We start from the raw sequence: 17,209 nt of genomic DNA, 5'->3' as shown, positions 1-17,209 counted from the left end.
ATAGAGATGAGAATATCCTTTGGCCAAACCAAAAGAATAAAGTTCTTAACCCATTAGTATTTTTCAGTACAAGATAAATACCTTTAAATCAACGATCTTGTTTTAATGGAGAAGTTCTAATTGACTTAGCTTTCATCAGCTGGGAGAGGCACTTGTAAAGTGTTGGAAAGCATTAGAAAGCACATTAAAGGGAGTAGAGGAAAGGCTTTGTGTGTCTGGTCTCAGCACCTGAAAAAGCTCAGTCAAGCTCATTGGAGACATGGAGCACATGTGTGCTTGTGGGAAACAATCCATGAGGCAGGAAATAGTTGTTTGGTTTTTTTTAAATTATTATTTTTGCTTTTACCAGACTACTAGTTGGAAGGGAAGTGGTTAAATTTAACTCTGTTAATAAAAGTGGTTGCATGTACAGTCCTGCTGCATACTGTGGTGGTGTGAAACAGCAGCTGCCACTGGGAGCAGTCTGTGTAGAAGGACTGATGGAAAGTGACTCAAGAATTTACCTGAAAATACAGAGTTCCCCCGTCCTTTTACTCTGTCAATATTGTGGCTAAAGTGGGAGGATAGTCCAGCAATGACTAAGCTATTTTGAGACTTTGTAGCTGTGGCAAGGTCTTAAATGCTTAACAAGAAAAAAAAATACAATACTTTTGCTTATCTTCAGTCTCTTTGTACCCTAGTTCCTTATGTGTAAACCAGGATAACAGAACTTCCCTCTTCTAGAGGGCTGTTAAGGTGTGAGTTAAAAACTTAAGAGTTTGTCTTGGATGTTTTGCTAAACAAAACCTGTTCTTTTATCCTGCTGGTTTGCTGACTTTAATCTGAGCTACGTGGCTCACTGGAGAAACTTCTTCCTAAGTGATGCTTAGTTTAGCTCTTCTGAGTGGTTTGAAGTCTCAGGCTTTGTTCTCTGTTCATTTTTAGGCCAACTGTGATTTGAGACGGCAGATAGATGAGCAGCAAAAGATGCTGGAGAAGTACAAGGAGCGGTTGAATCGATGTGTAACGATGAGCAAGAAGCTTCTTATAGAAAAGGTGAGCAGGGGACATCTCTGCGGCCACAGTTCATGTCCTTGAAAACATCTGTCTTCTTAGCAGTAAAAACCTGCTCCTTTTGCTTCAGTGATAGAAGATAACTGGAATTCTGTCTTGAATTACTTCCCTGCAAATAGGAATGTAATCCAAAGACTGAAGTGGTTCACAATGTTCAGATCTGGTCACTTTCTACAGTGACAGAGTGATCTCTTGCTTAAATGAAAGCACTCTAAATGCAGCAGGCATTGCTTGATTTGGAAACCCATACACTTGAAAAGCAATACTGTGCAGCTCTGGGAATGCTGGAGAAGTGTCCCATTGTGCATTGGAATTGCAGATATGCTCTGGGACATGGGCAGGCGATTTAGACCTTTCAAATGGCAAAGTTGGAGATCGTTGATTTGTGTAACACTAAAAACACACTGGGGACAGTGCCAGGTTCACCAGCATCCAGCCTGGCTCATTATGGAAAGATTTCCAGCTTTCCTGATGGTTAAACAGTGTGAGGGTTTGTTTGCTCTTTCACCTGTTGGCCAGTTATACCTATTGTTTGTGGGTACTGGATGGGCAAAACTACCCGGGTGCTGGCTGGGACATGCAGTCTGTTTGAGTTGATTTTGTCACAGAGCTGATCGTTCTTGGCTGAGCAGGGCTCCCCTCTCCAGACTGGTGACCTAGCTGAGACTGTGTCACTTCTGGACATGTGGAAGACTAGGACTGAGCTGGCTGATCACTGTATCTTAGTCTTAATAGTGATTCAAGGTACATTTTGTTTCTTCATCTCCTGAATAAGGGCCTGGTCGGAGCTGGGCCTGCAGTCTGTCTGAGCTACTGATACAAAGAGACAGTTTTAATCCTACTGCCAGGCTGATCTCAGCTGATGATAGGATGGGTGAGCTGCCCAGGTAGTCATCAGGAAGGAAGAGTGAGGCTGAAATGTCATGATGGAGGTGAACAAATGCCTGCCAGACCAGTGTGAAGCCCCAGCAATAATTTGATATTCCACAGAAATAATCGGTGATATTCAGCTGGGTTTCAGATAATCAGAACTGAAATAATAGAAAGTGGAAGGAATTGGTGGTGATTTATAATGCAACACAGCCCTTAGCTAGTAATTTATGGTTTGTATTTTTACGTGGCTTTCTTTTGCTTTCAGTCAAAGCAGGAGAAGATGGCATGCCGAGATAAGAGCATGCAGGATCGATTGAGGCTGGGGCATTTCACCACAGTGCGGCACGGCGCATCCTTCACCGAGCAGTGGACAGATGGCTATGCCTTCCAGAACCTCATCAAGTGAGGACAAACAGGATTGTCTTTGACTTCAGAGGCAGAAATGGAAAAAAAACCTAGCAGTTGTGTGTGATGTCTTGCATGTCAGAATGTGAGAATGGTGTGACTGATGCATGGAAGGATCAGATAGGAACTCCTGACAGTGGGGAACTTTTTCACACTGAAGTGAGAAACCCATTTCCACTGAAACTTCCAGAGACTTGAACTGGAATGAAATGGTTTGAGTTGGCCTTTGGGCCAACTGTTACTGCCTGTCAGGAATCCTCAGTACACCCACCCAGCTGTGTGGTGCTTGGGGTGGACCAAAATCTCACGTATATTGTGAGTCAGTAATTTGATTTGCATCGTTGCATATATTAGTCAAAGAAGGCTAATTAGCTTGCACTTTTTTTTCCCCTCCTTAAGTAGAAAGTATAGAAGCTTGAAAGAGAAAATCCATACTATTTAACTTGTTGTGCCTTCTGGTAACAGTGATCAAAGGGGCTGCAGAAACCTGGAAATGAAGATCAGAGACCCTTTATGCAGGATGTTAATGGAAATATCTAGTCAATTCCCACCTGGCCTAGACCTTTAAGTAGGACTTGGCAAATTAATTGCACTAGAGAGTTATGTGTGATCCTTTAAAATCACACCACTTCTCTGTACTCTGATAGGGAGGTGCAGCTCTTGTTAGGCACAGATTAAGGACTTTATAATTCTTCCTTCGTTTATGCTGGAAGTTCTGGAAAAAAATACTTATGGAATACTCAGCTGCAGTGTCAGTCCCTTTATAAAAGGGAAATAAGTAAACAAATGCTTAGGTCATTTAGACTTGAAATTTCAAGAGTGCTCTTATCACTGTAAAATGTTTGAGATAATCTTTTTATCTTGGAGGAGAGACAGTTCCTTAGTGAAGTCGGAAATTATGTTGGTTACATTCCAGAGAATTTAGGATAGCTTAGCTGTACTTTTGAAGTGTAAGGATACTTTCTCAGACAGTGCCAGACTTCAGGAGTAGTTTTAACAGGAAAATCTGAGATGCTGAACAGAGGCTTTTAGGAAAAAGTGCGTGGAAGGTTAGTGACTTGCCATGGATCCTAGGTTTCCATGGGGTTAGCAACTCCTTTGGATGTCCTCTGCGTGAATTAAGCCTTTCACTTACTGGAATGTTTATGTGAGCCAGGAAAAGAATCCCATTTTACGTAAAAATACCTTTAAAAGTCTGACTCGTCATATTTGGCACATCTCCTTTTTCTGTACAAAAATATTTTGTTATAAATCTTAAAAGTGCAACTGATTGGAAATTCATGGGTCCAATCTAGTAAGAACAGATGCTGAAGACAACCAGGTGCACACCCTGAATTATCTGTTACGTTTTTTCTCCTCTCTGCTTTTCAGGCAGCAGGAAAGGATAAATTCCCAGCGGGAAGAAATAGAAAGACAACGAAAAATGTTAGCAAAGCGGAAGCCACCCGCGATGGGCCAGACCCCTCCAGCAAGCACCGAGCAGAAGCAGCGCAAGAGCAAGACTAACGGAGCAGAAAATGAAACGTAGGTTCTGTGGCCTTGGTGCATGGCAAAGCCACATGCTTTGATTAGAGCACAAGATATCTCCTGGGAAATGGAAGCTTGCCCTTGCCTCCAGGCTTCACTCCATGCAGAAATGAATGTTGTGGAATTAGCCTGGCATTCAGCAACATCTTACTCCAGTTCTACGTAGTTTTCATTGAAGTAAAATATGGATCCTTGCTGAGTCCAGACTTTGTATGAGCTTAACTTTATTTTTTTTTATGAGTCCAGTAATTTTTTCAGTGTTCTGTTGTGGTCAGGTTTGAAAAGTAGGCTCTGACTTTAGTGTTGTAAGTTCAGAATTGATATCAGTATCAGGGTATACATGGTGTTTTTTTTTAAGGAAAACAAAATTGTACACATTTAGAAGCCTTGTTTTTTATATATTTACGGTGGAGAATTCTGAGTTAAGAGTTTTGAAACAATTCATTTGGGATACTGAAGCAATAAGATGCTCTCTATAGAGACCGTGCATTGAGCGTTGCCCTGTTCTCCAAAACAGTTCTTCACACATACATGACTCAGGGAAATGGTGGAAGTACTACTCTTCTTATGTGTTTTTTTTTCCCTGCCTCTTCTGAAGTTACTGATGCTCTAAGAGACTTGATATTCTTCTAGAGTAAAGCTGGGGCTTGAAATAAATTTAGAACATTATTTTTTCAGAAGCTTTTGTGAGTTGGATTTAGTCAGAGACTTAGCCCTGCCTTCTCCTAGTTTCCTTTATAAGACTTCATTTTTTTGCTGTAGGCTAATACCATAACCCTCATTGACACTTTTCCTTTTTCATTATTAAATCTCCTGGACTTGACTTGAACTCAAAGTTCCAGAAGCCCTTTGAATTCTTGGTCTTAATCTTTAAAAGGACATGTGAAAGCAAAAGCTCCCACTGCCTTCACAATCTCAGCAGAGATGGCACAAGGCTGTGTGAATCCTGGTATTCAGGGTGCCTTCACCTCCAGGGCTGTGCCTCCTGAGTGGGATACAGGTGCCTGCAGATCAGGTGGATTGTGTTGGAGAGTACTGTGTGCTTTCTGCAAATAACTAAGTTGGTTGGAGACATTTCCCCCTCATTCTGGCCAAGGGAGTCTGAAAATAATTAAATAAAACTTTAAAGTCATCCTTTTTATTGCCAGGTTTGAGCTGGGAGAAGCAAATGGCATGTCTGTACATTGATATTTTGAAATACTGCTATTCACTGTGGTGACCTTTCACTTCCAAAGGGCAGGATGAGCTTTCCCCATTTTTGTGGGCTTCTTTTTCTCCAGCAGTCTGGTGCAGCTGTAGCGTGGCTTATTCTGGAGACATGGCAGCACAGGTCCTGGCGTGCCCTGGGAATCCTGGTCATGTCTGTGATGCTTCTGGTTGTGCTGTGAGCCTGCCTTGGCATAATCCACCTTTACCATGCTCTGCTAGGAAGCCTCTTGCGCTCCCAAGACTTTTTCTCTGTTTCTTACTGGTTTATCATTCTTCACTGATACATTTTAGGGTGATATTTTTGTGGTTTAGAAAAGCTTCTTGTCATGTACTTGATAAAAACTGCTTGCCCAGGGTATGGATATGGTTCATGTGAAGTGTTGTAACTTATGTAAAAACACTGGGATTTTTGCAAGTCAGCTGTAGCAACTGGACTGACTGACAACTTGCATAATCATTAGTTATCCAGTAAGTGCATTTGTTGGACCATTGTGTATCAGGAACAAAATTTTATGACCTCTGGAGAGAGGCTTTTCATTGTGGAACTCTTACAGAGGCTGATTTTTTAGGCAATTTAAATATAAATGTTTCTAAAAGTCGAATGAGAAGCAGACAGCCAAGTTCCATTTTGATTTTTGGTTCCTCTCTGGTTTATGGCTGCTGCTGTGTCTTAAAAAGGATAGGAAGGTTCTGAGATGCAAATTTAAACACAAGCTCTCCCAAAATGAGTTTTCTAGCCTGTGAATGAGAAAAAGAGGTTTCATTCAGGAGGATTATTCTGCTGGCGCTGGTTGAGATTCATTAGGGCAGCCTTCAGCTGTGCTAGAGATGTTTCTAGTATGTTTCTGTGAAACAGGGCGGTGTTTGTCTCAGAGCCCCCTTGATTTTTGTGATGGTTGCTGTGACAGACAGCTATTTTGGGCATTGTTAGCCTGGTGGTGCTCGTTACATCTCTGCCCTAATGAGTAGACTGATGGTGTTTGTTATTTGTGCACAAACATATGTGCAAACCTTGTTGCTGGTTTATTCAGTTTACTCTTTGTTCCTTATACACCAACAGCAACCAAAGAATCGCAAAATCACAGAGACCTAAACTCTTGGGATGGTCTTTTAGATTATGTGAATCTAATTAAAATTCACACTATGTGCATGAATTACAATCACAGAATATTCTGAGCTGGGGTGGGGGGGATCTCCCAAGGATCCTCAGGGCTGTCAGCAGTTTTATAAGAAATGAGACAACATGTGACCATCTTTGGTACTGACTTTGTTTTTTATATATCTTTAATTTGTAAGAAGCAGTTCCTTCTGCTCAAGATTCTTTCATAGGGCCTATGAGTTTTTCATTAAATTTATCAGGTGACAACTGCTTTAGGACTTGTTTTAAGTACCTGGACTCTCTGCATTAGCAACAGAGGGAAGTTGGAACATTTCAAGATGAGCACTTGATGAGCTGAATGCTCTCTCCTCTCCATTTACTGAGTAAGGTCTCCCTGCACGGACACAGGACTCGGTCCCCCCTTGAAAGAAGTTGAGGTGTTGATGCTCTGGAGGCCTCCTGCACTAACCTTGTGTGAAAGCACTGTGTAGAGCATAATTGCTGTTGCATAAATCCTCCTGAGATATGCTTTGAACTCAGTTTAGGTTTAAGAGAATATATTTGTATGCTGTCATATGCAGGTCTTGTTTACAAAGTGAGCAGGTGCAATTGATAAGCATGTCATAGTTTTATGTTCACGTGTGATACTTTTACCAATTCCTTGATGGTAGTAATGAGACAATTAATATAGTGATTCATTTTTCTAGTGCTAAAGACCTCAGCATGTCATTGCATTTTGCTAGTGATGGGCTCTGTCACTTAGTGTAAGGCTTTGCTTTGTCCTACGTAGCATGCTTGGCATGGAAGAGAGGTTGAAAAGATTATGAAACTTCTTTTGACCAACCACCTAGAGCAGAAACTTTGCACATCATTTACTATCAATAAAATAGGGATTATTCCCCTTATCCCATTGCTTCTCCTAACTACATGTGAGGTCAAAAATATGATAAAATAGATTTCCAAAGGTTTCCCTGGAAGCTGCTTGGCAGAACCTGAAACAGGAAAAAGTTCTGAATTCCAGGTCATTGCTCTGAGACTAGAAGCACACGTGGCTGTGTGGCCAGGTGTGCTTCTAGTCTCAGAGTGAATGCTGGATTGAATTATCCAGCTTTTATTACAAAGAAAAATTTGAAAATGAGTCAGTAAAGCAAACTTTACATCGAAAAATAAGATGTGGAATATTTGAGCTTCACTTTTCTATTTTTAGATTATGGTTTAGCTGTCTTCTTTAAAAGTCAGTCAGTAGCCTAGATAGGTCTTATTTAGGTACTTGAATTGGAAGTTAATGGATATTGTTGAGGTTTAAGGTTGTGTTCTCCTTTAGACTGATTATTTAAAAATATAGGTTGCAGAATTTACCTAAAAATTTTTGTGCTGGTGGTTGATCTACTCTGTGGATTTGTTACTCCACTGGCATTGTGCATTCTGCAGATCGTTCACTTTATAATGTTTGGAAACCTAATATGTTGAGTCTTCCTTTTTCATGCAGGTTAACATTAGCAGAATACCATGAACAGGAGGAAATCTTCAAGCTCCGACTAGGTCATCTTAAAAAGGTAAGAACTAGTTGCAGCAAGGGCATTTTGTGCAGTATTCTGTGGACACAAGAGCATTTCTCTGTAGAGGTCACTACTCGTTTGATAATCAAGAGGGTTTTTCACTTAAAAGGGATAGCCAGAATTTTGTAATAGTTTTTTTGGGGCGGTGATATTCACAGATGTTCTTTGCTTCAATAAATAGCTTTCTCTGTCCTTACAATTAGGATTTCATGCAGAAATTCTACTTTTTTGATACCTCTTCTGTCACTGTGACCTGCCTGGTGGTCAACTCTGAATGTGTGTAACATGAGGGAACAATAAGGAATGGACCAAGGGAAGAAAATTGTAAAAACACACAAAAAAAAATGCAAGTCATTGACTTTTTCAGTTCTTTGCAATATTGAGTAACCAATGTTATCACTCCAATAAAATTTCTTGGGCTGTTGCAAACTAGTCCTGTTCAGGCAGTGGCAATGCATGTTTGTTCTCAAATACCTTGGACTCAGTAGGAACTGTACCTGCAAGTAAGGTTATATTTAGATAAGCTGTTGGTTACCTTGAAAGTGATTGCAGTGACCTATAAATAAGTTTTCCGGGACACTTCAACAGATTAAATACTGGGGAGAAAAGATGTCTTCTGCCATTTCCTGGTTAGGTGTGATCTTTGCTGAGGCCAAGGTGTTTTCTTTTGGAAATGAACCAAAGAAGAAGTAAATGTCTTGCTGGAGCACCCCTTCCTTTCTCAGGTGGTGCTCGAGCTCTGTGTTTAGTTTTTTTCCTGTCACCTTGGCACACAAGCTGAATGCAAGGCCTCATAAATGTATCTGTACTTCTTGTTATTTTCTGTGGAAGGGAAAGTTACTGCACACCCAGAATCTGCTGGCAGTCTGCCCATTATGTTTTATTGACCTGTAAACAAAGAGAAGTGACACAGGCAGGAGAATGCTGCTGACATGCTGGCTCTACAGGTTGCTTCAGGGGATTAACTGCAGGTCCATCTATCCTGGCATAACATTGCCACCCTGGAATGGAGGAATCCATCTGGAAATCAACCTTAATAGAAAGTGAAGTAATGTGTTGGGATCGCGGCATTGTCTGAAGCTATGCTTATCCTTCTCCACTTTTGGAAACTGCCTCATTCTTTATGTCTAAAAATAGAACCAGTTGGAAAGGGAAGGAGTGGAGTCACAAGACAGATGGGTAACAGTGTCCCCTGAGTCACATACACAAATTGTACTGCTCAGGGAGCACGTTTGAATTGAGGTTTGCAGCCCTGGCCACAGTGATGTGAATTCTCATGTCATTTTGGAGGGCACCAGAACTTCCAGCTAGACAAACACTATGTCAGAACTTCCGCGTGGCATTGAGCAACCCTCTGACCTGTTTGAGCAGTTACCACTAGTAGAATACAATGTCATTCTCCCACACTTCCCACCCTGTCCAGATGCTGCCCCATCCCATATGTCATCATGACATCCCTGTTCTTACTGCTGAGGGCTGTCTTCTTTCTCTTGTTCCACCAGAATTGAAATTCCTTCAAAAACAGCTGCATGGCACTTATTCAGGGAAAGAGTGAGACCACAGCAACAAGGCTTCTTAATTACAGAAAATACTGTAAACAGTATAAACAAGGAGGTGTAAAGATATGTCTCCTCCTGTCTGTGTAGGTGTGAACAGAACTGCCCAGTCAGTTTTCATTCCTGTTACTTGCCACATGACTGCAAATTAACTCTGAACATCTCTCTGATCTCCCAGACAAGTTTTATGCCAGTAACCTCTTCAGAAATTGAATTGCATTTGTGTTTCCATAAGTCAGGTGGAAATGCTGCCTGCAGTAGCTTACAGAGTGTTGTGTTTTCTTTTTGGTTTTTCCTTGTGCAGGAAGAAGCTGAGATCCAGGCAGAACTGGAACGGCTAGAGAGGGTTAGAAATCTGCACATCAGGGAATTGAAAAGGATACACAATGAAGATAATTCACAGTAAGTACATGGAATTCAGGGATAAGAACTTAAAGTAATTTTTTATTTTCTTCATAATGAGAAACAATATTTTAATAATCTTTTACTTAATCCTCTTTAAATTGATGTTATAACTCAATAGTCACTCAATTGTGGGGTGGTACAGGTATAGCTTGAAGTTCATGTAAGACAGGCTTCCACGTTCATCAAGGTGCCCTTAAATAGTCTTTAATTGGTGCAAACTGATCAAATAGCATCAAATTTGTCAGTCATTAACACAATTATATTTCTCTGTCTAAAAGTAACAACGTCATTTCTTAGATGTGCAGTAGCTGTAATTGTGCAGAGGAGGTCATTATTTCTGTCTTCTTAAACTGTGTCTTTCTTACCAGATTTAAAGACCATCCAACGCTAAATGATAGATATTTGTTGCTACATCTTCTGGGTAGAGGTGGCTTCAGTGAAGTATATAAGGTAACTTGGAAGTGGCAATCTGGTGTAATCTAGATCTGCAGGAAGCAGAGTTTTTACACTTGTTTTCTCAATGTTTCTGAGTTATGGAGGGAAGAAAGGAATACAAAGGTCATGGTGCATCTGGCTTGTATTAGACATCTCATCAGAGCTGAGATTTTCCAGGTGCTGGCCGTGTCCTCAGGGGTCAAGTTTCCTTCAAACGTGTGTCAAAAAGTGTTGCACCGAGTCTTCAATTTTTGTTAGGACAGAGAAGAAAACCGCTTGTTTATTCAAATTCTACGCACAAATACCTGCAGTGGCTAAGCCTTACTGAGATGGCACAGCAAGTCTGAACATCTCTGTAAAAAAGTGAAAATAACTCCAATAATAAAAGCAAAGCCTGTACTTCCTGAGGGTATAAGGCTCTTGTGCCTCTTTTTCTTGTGCCTTCATTTTACCCTCTGAAATAGCAGACTGGGGGCAGTGTGTGTGTGTGTGTGTGTGTGTGTGTGTGTGTGTGTGTGTGTGTGTATGTAGTTTTGGGAATTCCTTAGAGCTGAGGATTCCTGGTGTCAACACACTTAACAGCCAAGACCTGGGATACTTTGGTGCTTGTTATTTGACTATTACACTCAGAGCTATTCCAGTTCTCAGTATTCCCCATTTGTACTCAGAAGTTTAGAATTCATATTGAATTTGGCTAGAATGGAAATAATTGTGCCAGTGCAAATATTGGAAACTTTGTGGTGCTTTGTTTTGATGTAGCACAACAATAGGAACCTAAACTAAGGGGTCTAGACTGCTCAGGTGGTGGGGGGGAAGTGTGAGCTGTGTGTAAGAACTTTGAACTGCTTTGCTGACTAAGCAGTAAGTTTTGGCTCTGCAGATGAAAGCAAGAGGGCATGAATGTTTCCTACCTGCCTGCTCTTAAGAGTTGTAACTGTTATTAAAACAAAGAACTGCTTAGCCCTTCCTCTTGGCCAATCTATTAAGCATTAGGAATTAAGTAGACAGCTTTTGAGATGAACACACATTATGCCTGTTTGCTTACCACAGCATTTTGTTCTGTCCTGGAAATCATGTTATTGTTGCTGCTCTCAGGCAAGGTAGAAGATTTCTGCATTGCTCTGTGAGTGCATTTTTAGAGGTCCATTTATTAAGGACTGTTTAAATAATAAAGAAGTGGAGGGAAGGATAAAGCACAAGATTACACAGCTCTGCTAAATTCTTGAATTCTCCAGCTTTTATATGTGCTGAAATGTTATGCTCTAAGTTGGAGAGCTGTGCTACCAGTGTGAAACAAAGCATTGAAAAGTCTTCTGTATTTTGTTTGTTGTGGTTTATTAATCCAAGTGTAGAAAATGAATTTTGGACTTGGGGGAATATCCCAGTATAAAAACTGTCTATATTTTCGTAATTTGGTCTTTCTGATCCTTTTGTAACTGTGGTAATAAAACGCCAAAATCAATGCAGTGCAAGTTAGATCCCATGGGGAAAATCAGATCAAAGTTGCTTGAATTCATTAGTGCAACTTATCAAATCAAAATGTGGGTTTGCTTTTCCCTCACTCTGTTTTAATGCTGATTTCCTGGGTGAGGATATTGGTGTTAGAGCTTGTCTGGTTGTGCAGTATTAACTTGAGCCTGTGATTCCTACTGATCTTCAGCTCTTCTCTCTGCAGGCATTTGATTTAACAGAACAGAGATATGTAGCTGTGAAAATACACCAGTTAAATAAAAACTGGAGGGATGAGAAGAAAGAAAACTATCACAAGTAAGTGAGTTTGTAAAGCAGACAGCCATGTTTCCCAGTTCCTCCTGCATTTGGTTATTCAGTGCCTGTGAACAGGCTGCCAATTTTGTTTCCTGTCTCTGTTACGTTTCAAAAGCCACTTTCTATCCCAGTAGCTACTTGGAAAAGTTCTGATCAGATTAGAGATGTTTTAAATGTGTGCATACTCACACAAAGTTTTGTATAAGCCCTGTGCCTCTGCATTTTAAAGCATCAGTGCTCTGTGAGAAAAGTGCTGAAGTGGCTTCTCTCTGAAATGTTCAAGCAGTTCCATGGGAAATGGTTTTTCCTCCCCATCATTCAGGTACACACCTGAATTGTGCTCTCTGGAAGTCTCCCCCTTCCCTTTGTTTCATAGAATAAGTGATCGTAATTGTGGCTTTCCACTACCTGAAGGGAGCCTGCAAGAAAGATGAAAAGAGACTTATGTACAAGGGCCTGGAGTGACAGGACAAGGGAGGAATGGCTTCAGCCTGACAGAGAGCAGGGTTAAATTAAATATTAGGAAGAAATTCTTTACTGGAAGCCTTTTGCTGTTGGTAGCTCTTGTTCCCAAATGCCATGGCTTAGACAACTCTTCAGAGTGACAGCCAAGCCTTCTGTATCGGACTTCCAAGATAAAGCTGTGTTCTTAATTCCCCAAAAAGTCACTGGGACAAATTAAGCTGAATTTGAAGCCTGGAAATTAGGCTGCTAAGCATCATGGAATTCTTCTAGAACTTGCTGATTTTTTGTATTCAGCTGTCTTGGGTCTCTTAAGGATTTATGAAGCTATTCTATTTTGGCAAGCAGTACCATTAATCAAGATGAGTTATTTTGTAGCATTGCCAGGGTTGGAGCTGCACTGGCGTTTTGTGGTTCTCAAGAGCTGTTCTGTGCAGTTCCTCCTTCACTTGATTTGTCTCAAGCTGTCTGAGGAACATGCATGGGTTTGATTGAAGCTGGATACTGTGTGATGTGTCTGGATTCACTATCTGGAGAAATTAGAATTAAGTCACTTGTATGACTAATGCTCAGACTTTGCTGTTTTCAGACATGCATGTAGAGAGTACAGAATTCACAAAGAACTGGATCACCCTCGAATAGTTAAGCTATACGACTACTTCTCACTGGATACTGACTCGTAAGTTGTGTTGCTCTGTCCTTTCCCATGGTTTGACCAATTCACTAAAAGCAAAGTATTTAAAACTTTTCCGGAAAGTCCAGAAGGTGTCCACACCAATGTTAGACTTTGCTGCAGAGATAACGAAGGTGTACTTCCAGCAGACACTCGTTTTCTGGAGACTTCAGCTCACAAACTAATGTGGTATATTCTGTCAGATATGGTGCTTTACTGGTAAATCCTGCTCTTGGCCCTGGGCAAATGCCACAGCTGATACAGCTTTTAGCCTCTGGGTCTTTAATGGGGAATCTCTGACCTTTGTACTGTTGAGCATTGAGGCCTGTGCTCCTGGTAGCTTACTTTTAGAAAGGGATTCATAGGCTGAAGTACTCTTAATGTAATATATTGGCCAAATGGATGAGTTACAGACAAGCAGTAACAAAGTGTTCTGGTTTCTATCAGGTGCCTTAATTGCAACAACTCCTGTTTTTCTTTCAGGTTTTGTACAGTGTTAGAATACTGTGAGGGGAATGATCTGGACTTCTACCTGAAACAGCACAAGCTGATGTCGGAGAAAGAGGCACGATCCATTATCATGCAGATTGTGAATGCTTTAAAATACTTAAATGAAATCAAACCTCCCATCATACACTATGACCTTAAACCAGGTATGCTGTGCTGGCATGCTTAAGGATGCTAAGAAAATGTAATGGGTTACAGGTAATAGGAGGCAGTTTCCTTTGTTCAGACAGCAAAACAGCAAAAAGAAGACAGGGCTGTCTTGGAAGGCTAACTTGCAACAAGAAAAAAAAAAAACATAAACCTTTGGAAAATGTGTAAAGGGTGTTTTCTGCCAGAATTGCAACATGAAACAAGGAGGAGTAACATTTTCAAGAATGAGACCTTGAACCACCAAGTGGCTGTGTTCATTTTCTTAATGTCCTGCTTATATTCTGCTGTTGAGAGCTTGTTACTGCTTCATAAAGGCTCCCACAATTAGTGGTGTGCTTCATGTTCCATTCTTCTGGCTTATTCTTTCTGTAATCATCCAGCTGAGAATTTGATGGCAGAAGCTAACTTTGAAATGTTTTGTTTTGAAATGTTTGTTTTTTCATATTGTGTGTCAGCTCCCAAAGCTGAGGATACACAGACGGCTCAGGTTTGCCTTTGAGTTAATTCCCTTACATCTGCTGGGGAGAAGATCCTCCCCAAATGGTGTTGTATATTTTCCTTCTACAACTGGGGCAGAGCCACAAGGGAGAAAATGGAAATGCTCCATTTTGGGATGATGCATATGGGCTACATAGCTTTTTTCCTAGTCCAGTAAATTCATCCATCTCTTTGGGCAGTTATCCCTGGCTTGTCTCCCTGTACTGGTGACACCTCATCAGCATTGTGTAACTGGTATGTGATGTGGTTTGTTGCATCAGCATGAGGAATGTGTACAGGAGATGGTGCTGTTGCACTGGTTGTAGTGACCCTGTTTCCTCCCTGGCTGTTCTCAAGTTGTCTGCGCTCTGCCTGCAGCTGCCTAGAGCTGTGATTCATCTGCTGCCATCACACACAGTTTTGCTACTTTATTGTAGGCTTGGAGAAAAACAGTGATGATCTGACTTCTTGATGGGTTTATGAAAGATTCTTGCCTAAGCTGTAATTGTCCTTTTTGAGCTTAGAAAGTCACTGGGAGCACTCCCAGGAAGGAGAGAGAGTTTCTGGCATGTTTAGAAGGCAGGCAAGTCAGAATCTCTGGGCAGAATGAGTCATAACTGTGTATGTGTACTTCTCTCCTTAATCCTCCTTTTTGACCTGTCCTTCCAACAAGACCTTTGGGAGGGGTCAAAACAGCCTGGGCTTGAAGCTTATTTGGCTAATAGGGCTCAGGATCTGGAGGCTCCAAGCAATATGAGGTCACTAGGTCATTCAAAATGAGCAGATCAGCTGTAGCACTTGGTAGTCCCTGAGTTGTCTGTGAAGTTCAAGGTTTTGAGAGTAAAAACATCTGGTGTGCAGTTCACTGCAGGTCCCCTGTTCTTGTGCAGTGCAGGGCTCAATGCAATTTTATTCTTGCTAAATGTGTGTCCTAAGGGCTGTTTCCTTCCTCTGTCTAGGTAACATTCTTCTAGTCAATGGTACTGCATGTGGAGAGATAAAAATCACAGATTTTGGACTTTCCAAAATCATGGATGATGACAGCTACAACTCAGTTGATGGCATGGAGCTGACATCGCAGGGGGCTGGTACTTACTGGTAAGCAATGCCTGGGGCCCTTGCAAGTTAAGATCAAGAACAGTGTATAAACAGATTTGGAAGTGTGCCAGCTTTGTGTGTGCTGCTATATAGCTGTGATAGCTTGATAACACCGGAGGTTTGAGACCCTGGAAACTGCTTTTGTTATCACACTGGAAACTGCTTTTGTTGTCACACAGCTCCTTTTGAGGCTGGCAGCTTTTCACTGTTAACAGGTCAGCATTTGAAAATCAGCTCATATTCAAAAGGCTGGTGAAAAGCTGCATATGCTGCTGAGATAGTGAGCTCTGGAGTGGAGCTTGGCTGCTCTTTCACAATCCAGAGTGGCTCTGTCTCGCATCTTAAGCAAGACCAAGGGAAATACTGTACCTATTTGGAAATTCAGGTGCATCAGGGAGATGAAAAGAGTATTCCTCTGAAATTAGGAGGTGAAGATCCATAGCTAGCTCTCGAAAAACATGTAAATCTCACGGTTGTTCATAGCCAGAGCTTCACCTGAATGCCATGTTTTCAGCAGTTCTTTATCTTCTGTGCCAAGTGTCACTGTATCACCCTTGGCTGAGAGCAGACCCTTGGTGAGTGCTGCCGAGTGTGACTCTTAGATGTCACCTAAGCTGCAAGCTGTCACCATGGGCAACAGAAAATTTGTTGAGCCTTTATGTGTTGTACAGCTTTGTTTTGTTCCTAAAAGTTAAACTAGCTGTACCCTGAGTGAAGCTGAGTGTCTTTAATGGGGGCATGTCATCTGGGGTTGTATTTCTAAAAATATGGCTGTGTGCTTTTCATTGTGGAATTGTTGGCCAAGCCCTTTCAACAGCAAATACGAGTTCTGAAGATAAAAGAGAATGGGCTTGTTTTATGTGCTCTGGTGAAAAGAAACTGACTGTGCTGACTAGCTCAGAACACGAGACTCTGGAGAGTCCTTGGGATCACTGTTCCCAGAAGGAGTAGGCATCGGTGATCTTGGCCCAGAGATGCACAGGAACGAAATGGGACCCTTGAATCCCAAGCCAGTATCTTATCACCAAATTTTCTGTTCCAAAGGAAATCATCAAAAATACTTGAAGCTGCTGCTCATAACTTCTTAATGCTTCCTTCTAATCAGGTATTTGCCACCGGAATGTTTTGTGGTTGGGAAAGAACCTCCAAAGATTTCAAATAAAGTTGATGTCTGGTCAGTGGGAGTCATCTTCTACCAGTGTCTATATGGCAGAAAGGTAAGAAGGCGTTTAATTTCTTTTCTTAGTGGTGTTTCCTAAACCTTTTGGGGGGCAACCCAGGTTTCTGCTTCCTCCTCCACAGACTTAGAATGTGCTCCCTTATCTCCTTGCCATCAGTTCCAGGGCAGACTGCATGCTGATGGAAGTGGGGGGCATAGACTAGGCTGTGTCGTGCACCTTTAGCATTTCCTGCAGAAAAGACATTCTGCAGAACATCTCTTTCCACTGGGCATGTTCCCATTGAGGCTGTTTTGGGCAGGACAGGTGTGTCATTTGTCATCTGAGGTTTTTGCTCTGGTCTTGTCTGTGACACTTTCCATGCCCTGAATCTTTGTTGGTCTTGATGGCTGCAAGTGCTTGGGGGGTGAAAAGTAGGTACAAAGACCCACTTTAGAAGTTTTTAGGATGGCTTATTTGGAAGGGAAAAGCATGGATCAGGAAAAAGTAATTTGTCAGCTTTATGACAACAGGAAAGATAGGATGGAGAAGGGAAAGGAGTCCATGGGCTCTTGTTTTTGGGAGTCCCTGGTAACTAAGCGTTGTGAAAGCTGGGGTTGACACATGTGCTGCTCAGTGCTGCCAGTCAGACACGTGGAACCAGCCCAACAGAGATGCGTGAATCTCTGCCAGCTCAGATGGATGACAAATGCTGTAACAGACCCACAAGGTCTGGAAGCAGGTGAAGATCCCTGCTGGGCAAGCCAGACATGTTCCAGCTTGATCCCTTTTGTTCA

At 41.6% G+C, this 17,209-nt stretch overlaps 1 protein-coding gene across 15 annotated transcripts in view; it reads left to right on the top strand.

The window, feature by feature from the left end:
- TLK2 (tousled like kinase 2) overlaps positions 1-17,209 on the top strand; it is a 56,864-nt gene that overhangs the window by 36,267 nt on the left and 3,388 nt on the right. For all 15 annotated transcript variants that reach the window (XM_064399933.1, XM_064399943.1, XM_064399939.1 and 12 more), the window contains 11 exons: positions 925-1,035; positions 2,192-2,328; positions 3,703-3,855; positions 7,656-7,722; positions 9,586-9,683; positions 10,055-10,136; positions 11,797-11,888; positions 12,940-13,029; positions 13,507-13,676; positions 15,117-15,255; positions 16,361-16,472. In XM_064399933.1, the coding sequence (XP_064256003.1) occupies positions 925-1,035; positions 2,192-2,328; positions 3,703-3,855; positions 7,656-7,722; positions 9,586-9,683; positions 10,055-10,136; positions 11,797-11,888; positions 12,940-13,029; positions 13,507-13,676; positions 15,117-15,255; positions 16,361-16,472 (1,251 nt within the window). The remainder of the gene's footprint in view (positions 1-924; positions 1,036-2,191; positions 2,329-3,702; positions 3,856-7,655; positions 7,723-9,585; positions 9,684-10,054; positions 10,137-11,796; positions 11,889-12,939; positions 13,030-13,506; positions 13,677-15,116; positions 15,256-16,360; positions 16,473-17,209) is intronic.

This window comes from Passer domesticus, chromosome 27 (assembly GCF_036417665.1).
Source record: "Passer domesticus isolate bPasDom1 chromosome 27, bPasDom1.hap1, whole genome shotgun sequence".
Taxonomy (NCBI): domain Eukaryota; kingdom Metazoa; phylum Chordata; class Aves; order Passeriformes; family Passeridae; genus Passer; species Passer domesticus.
The sequence above is the reverse complement of the archived record's forward strand: the minus strand, read 5'-3'. Positions and strand labels throughout refer to the sequence as shown.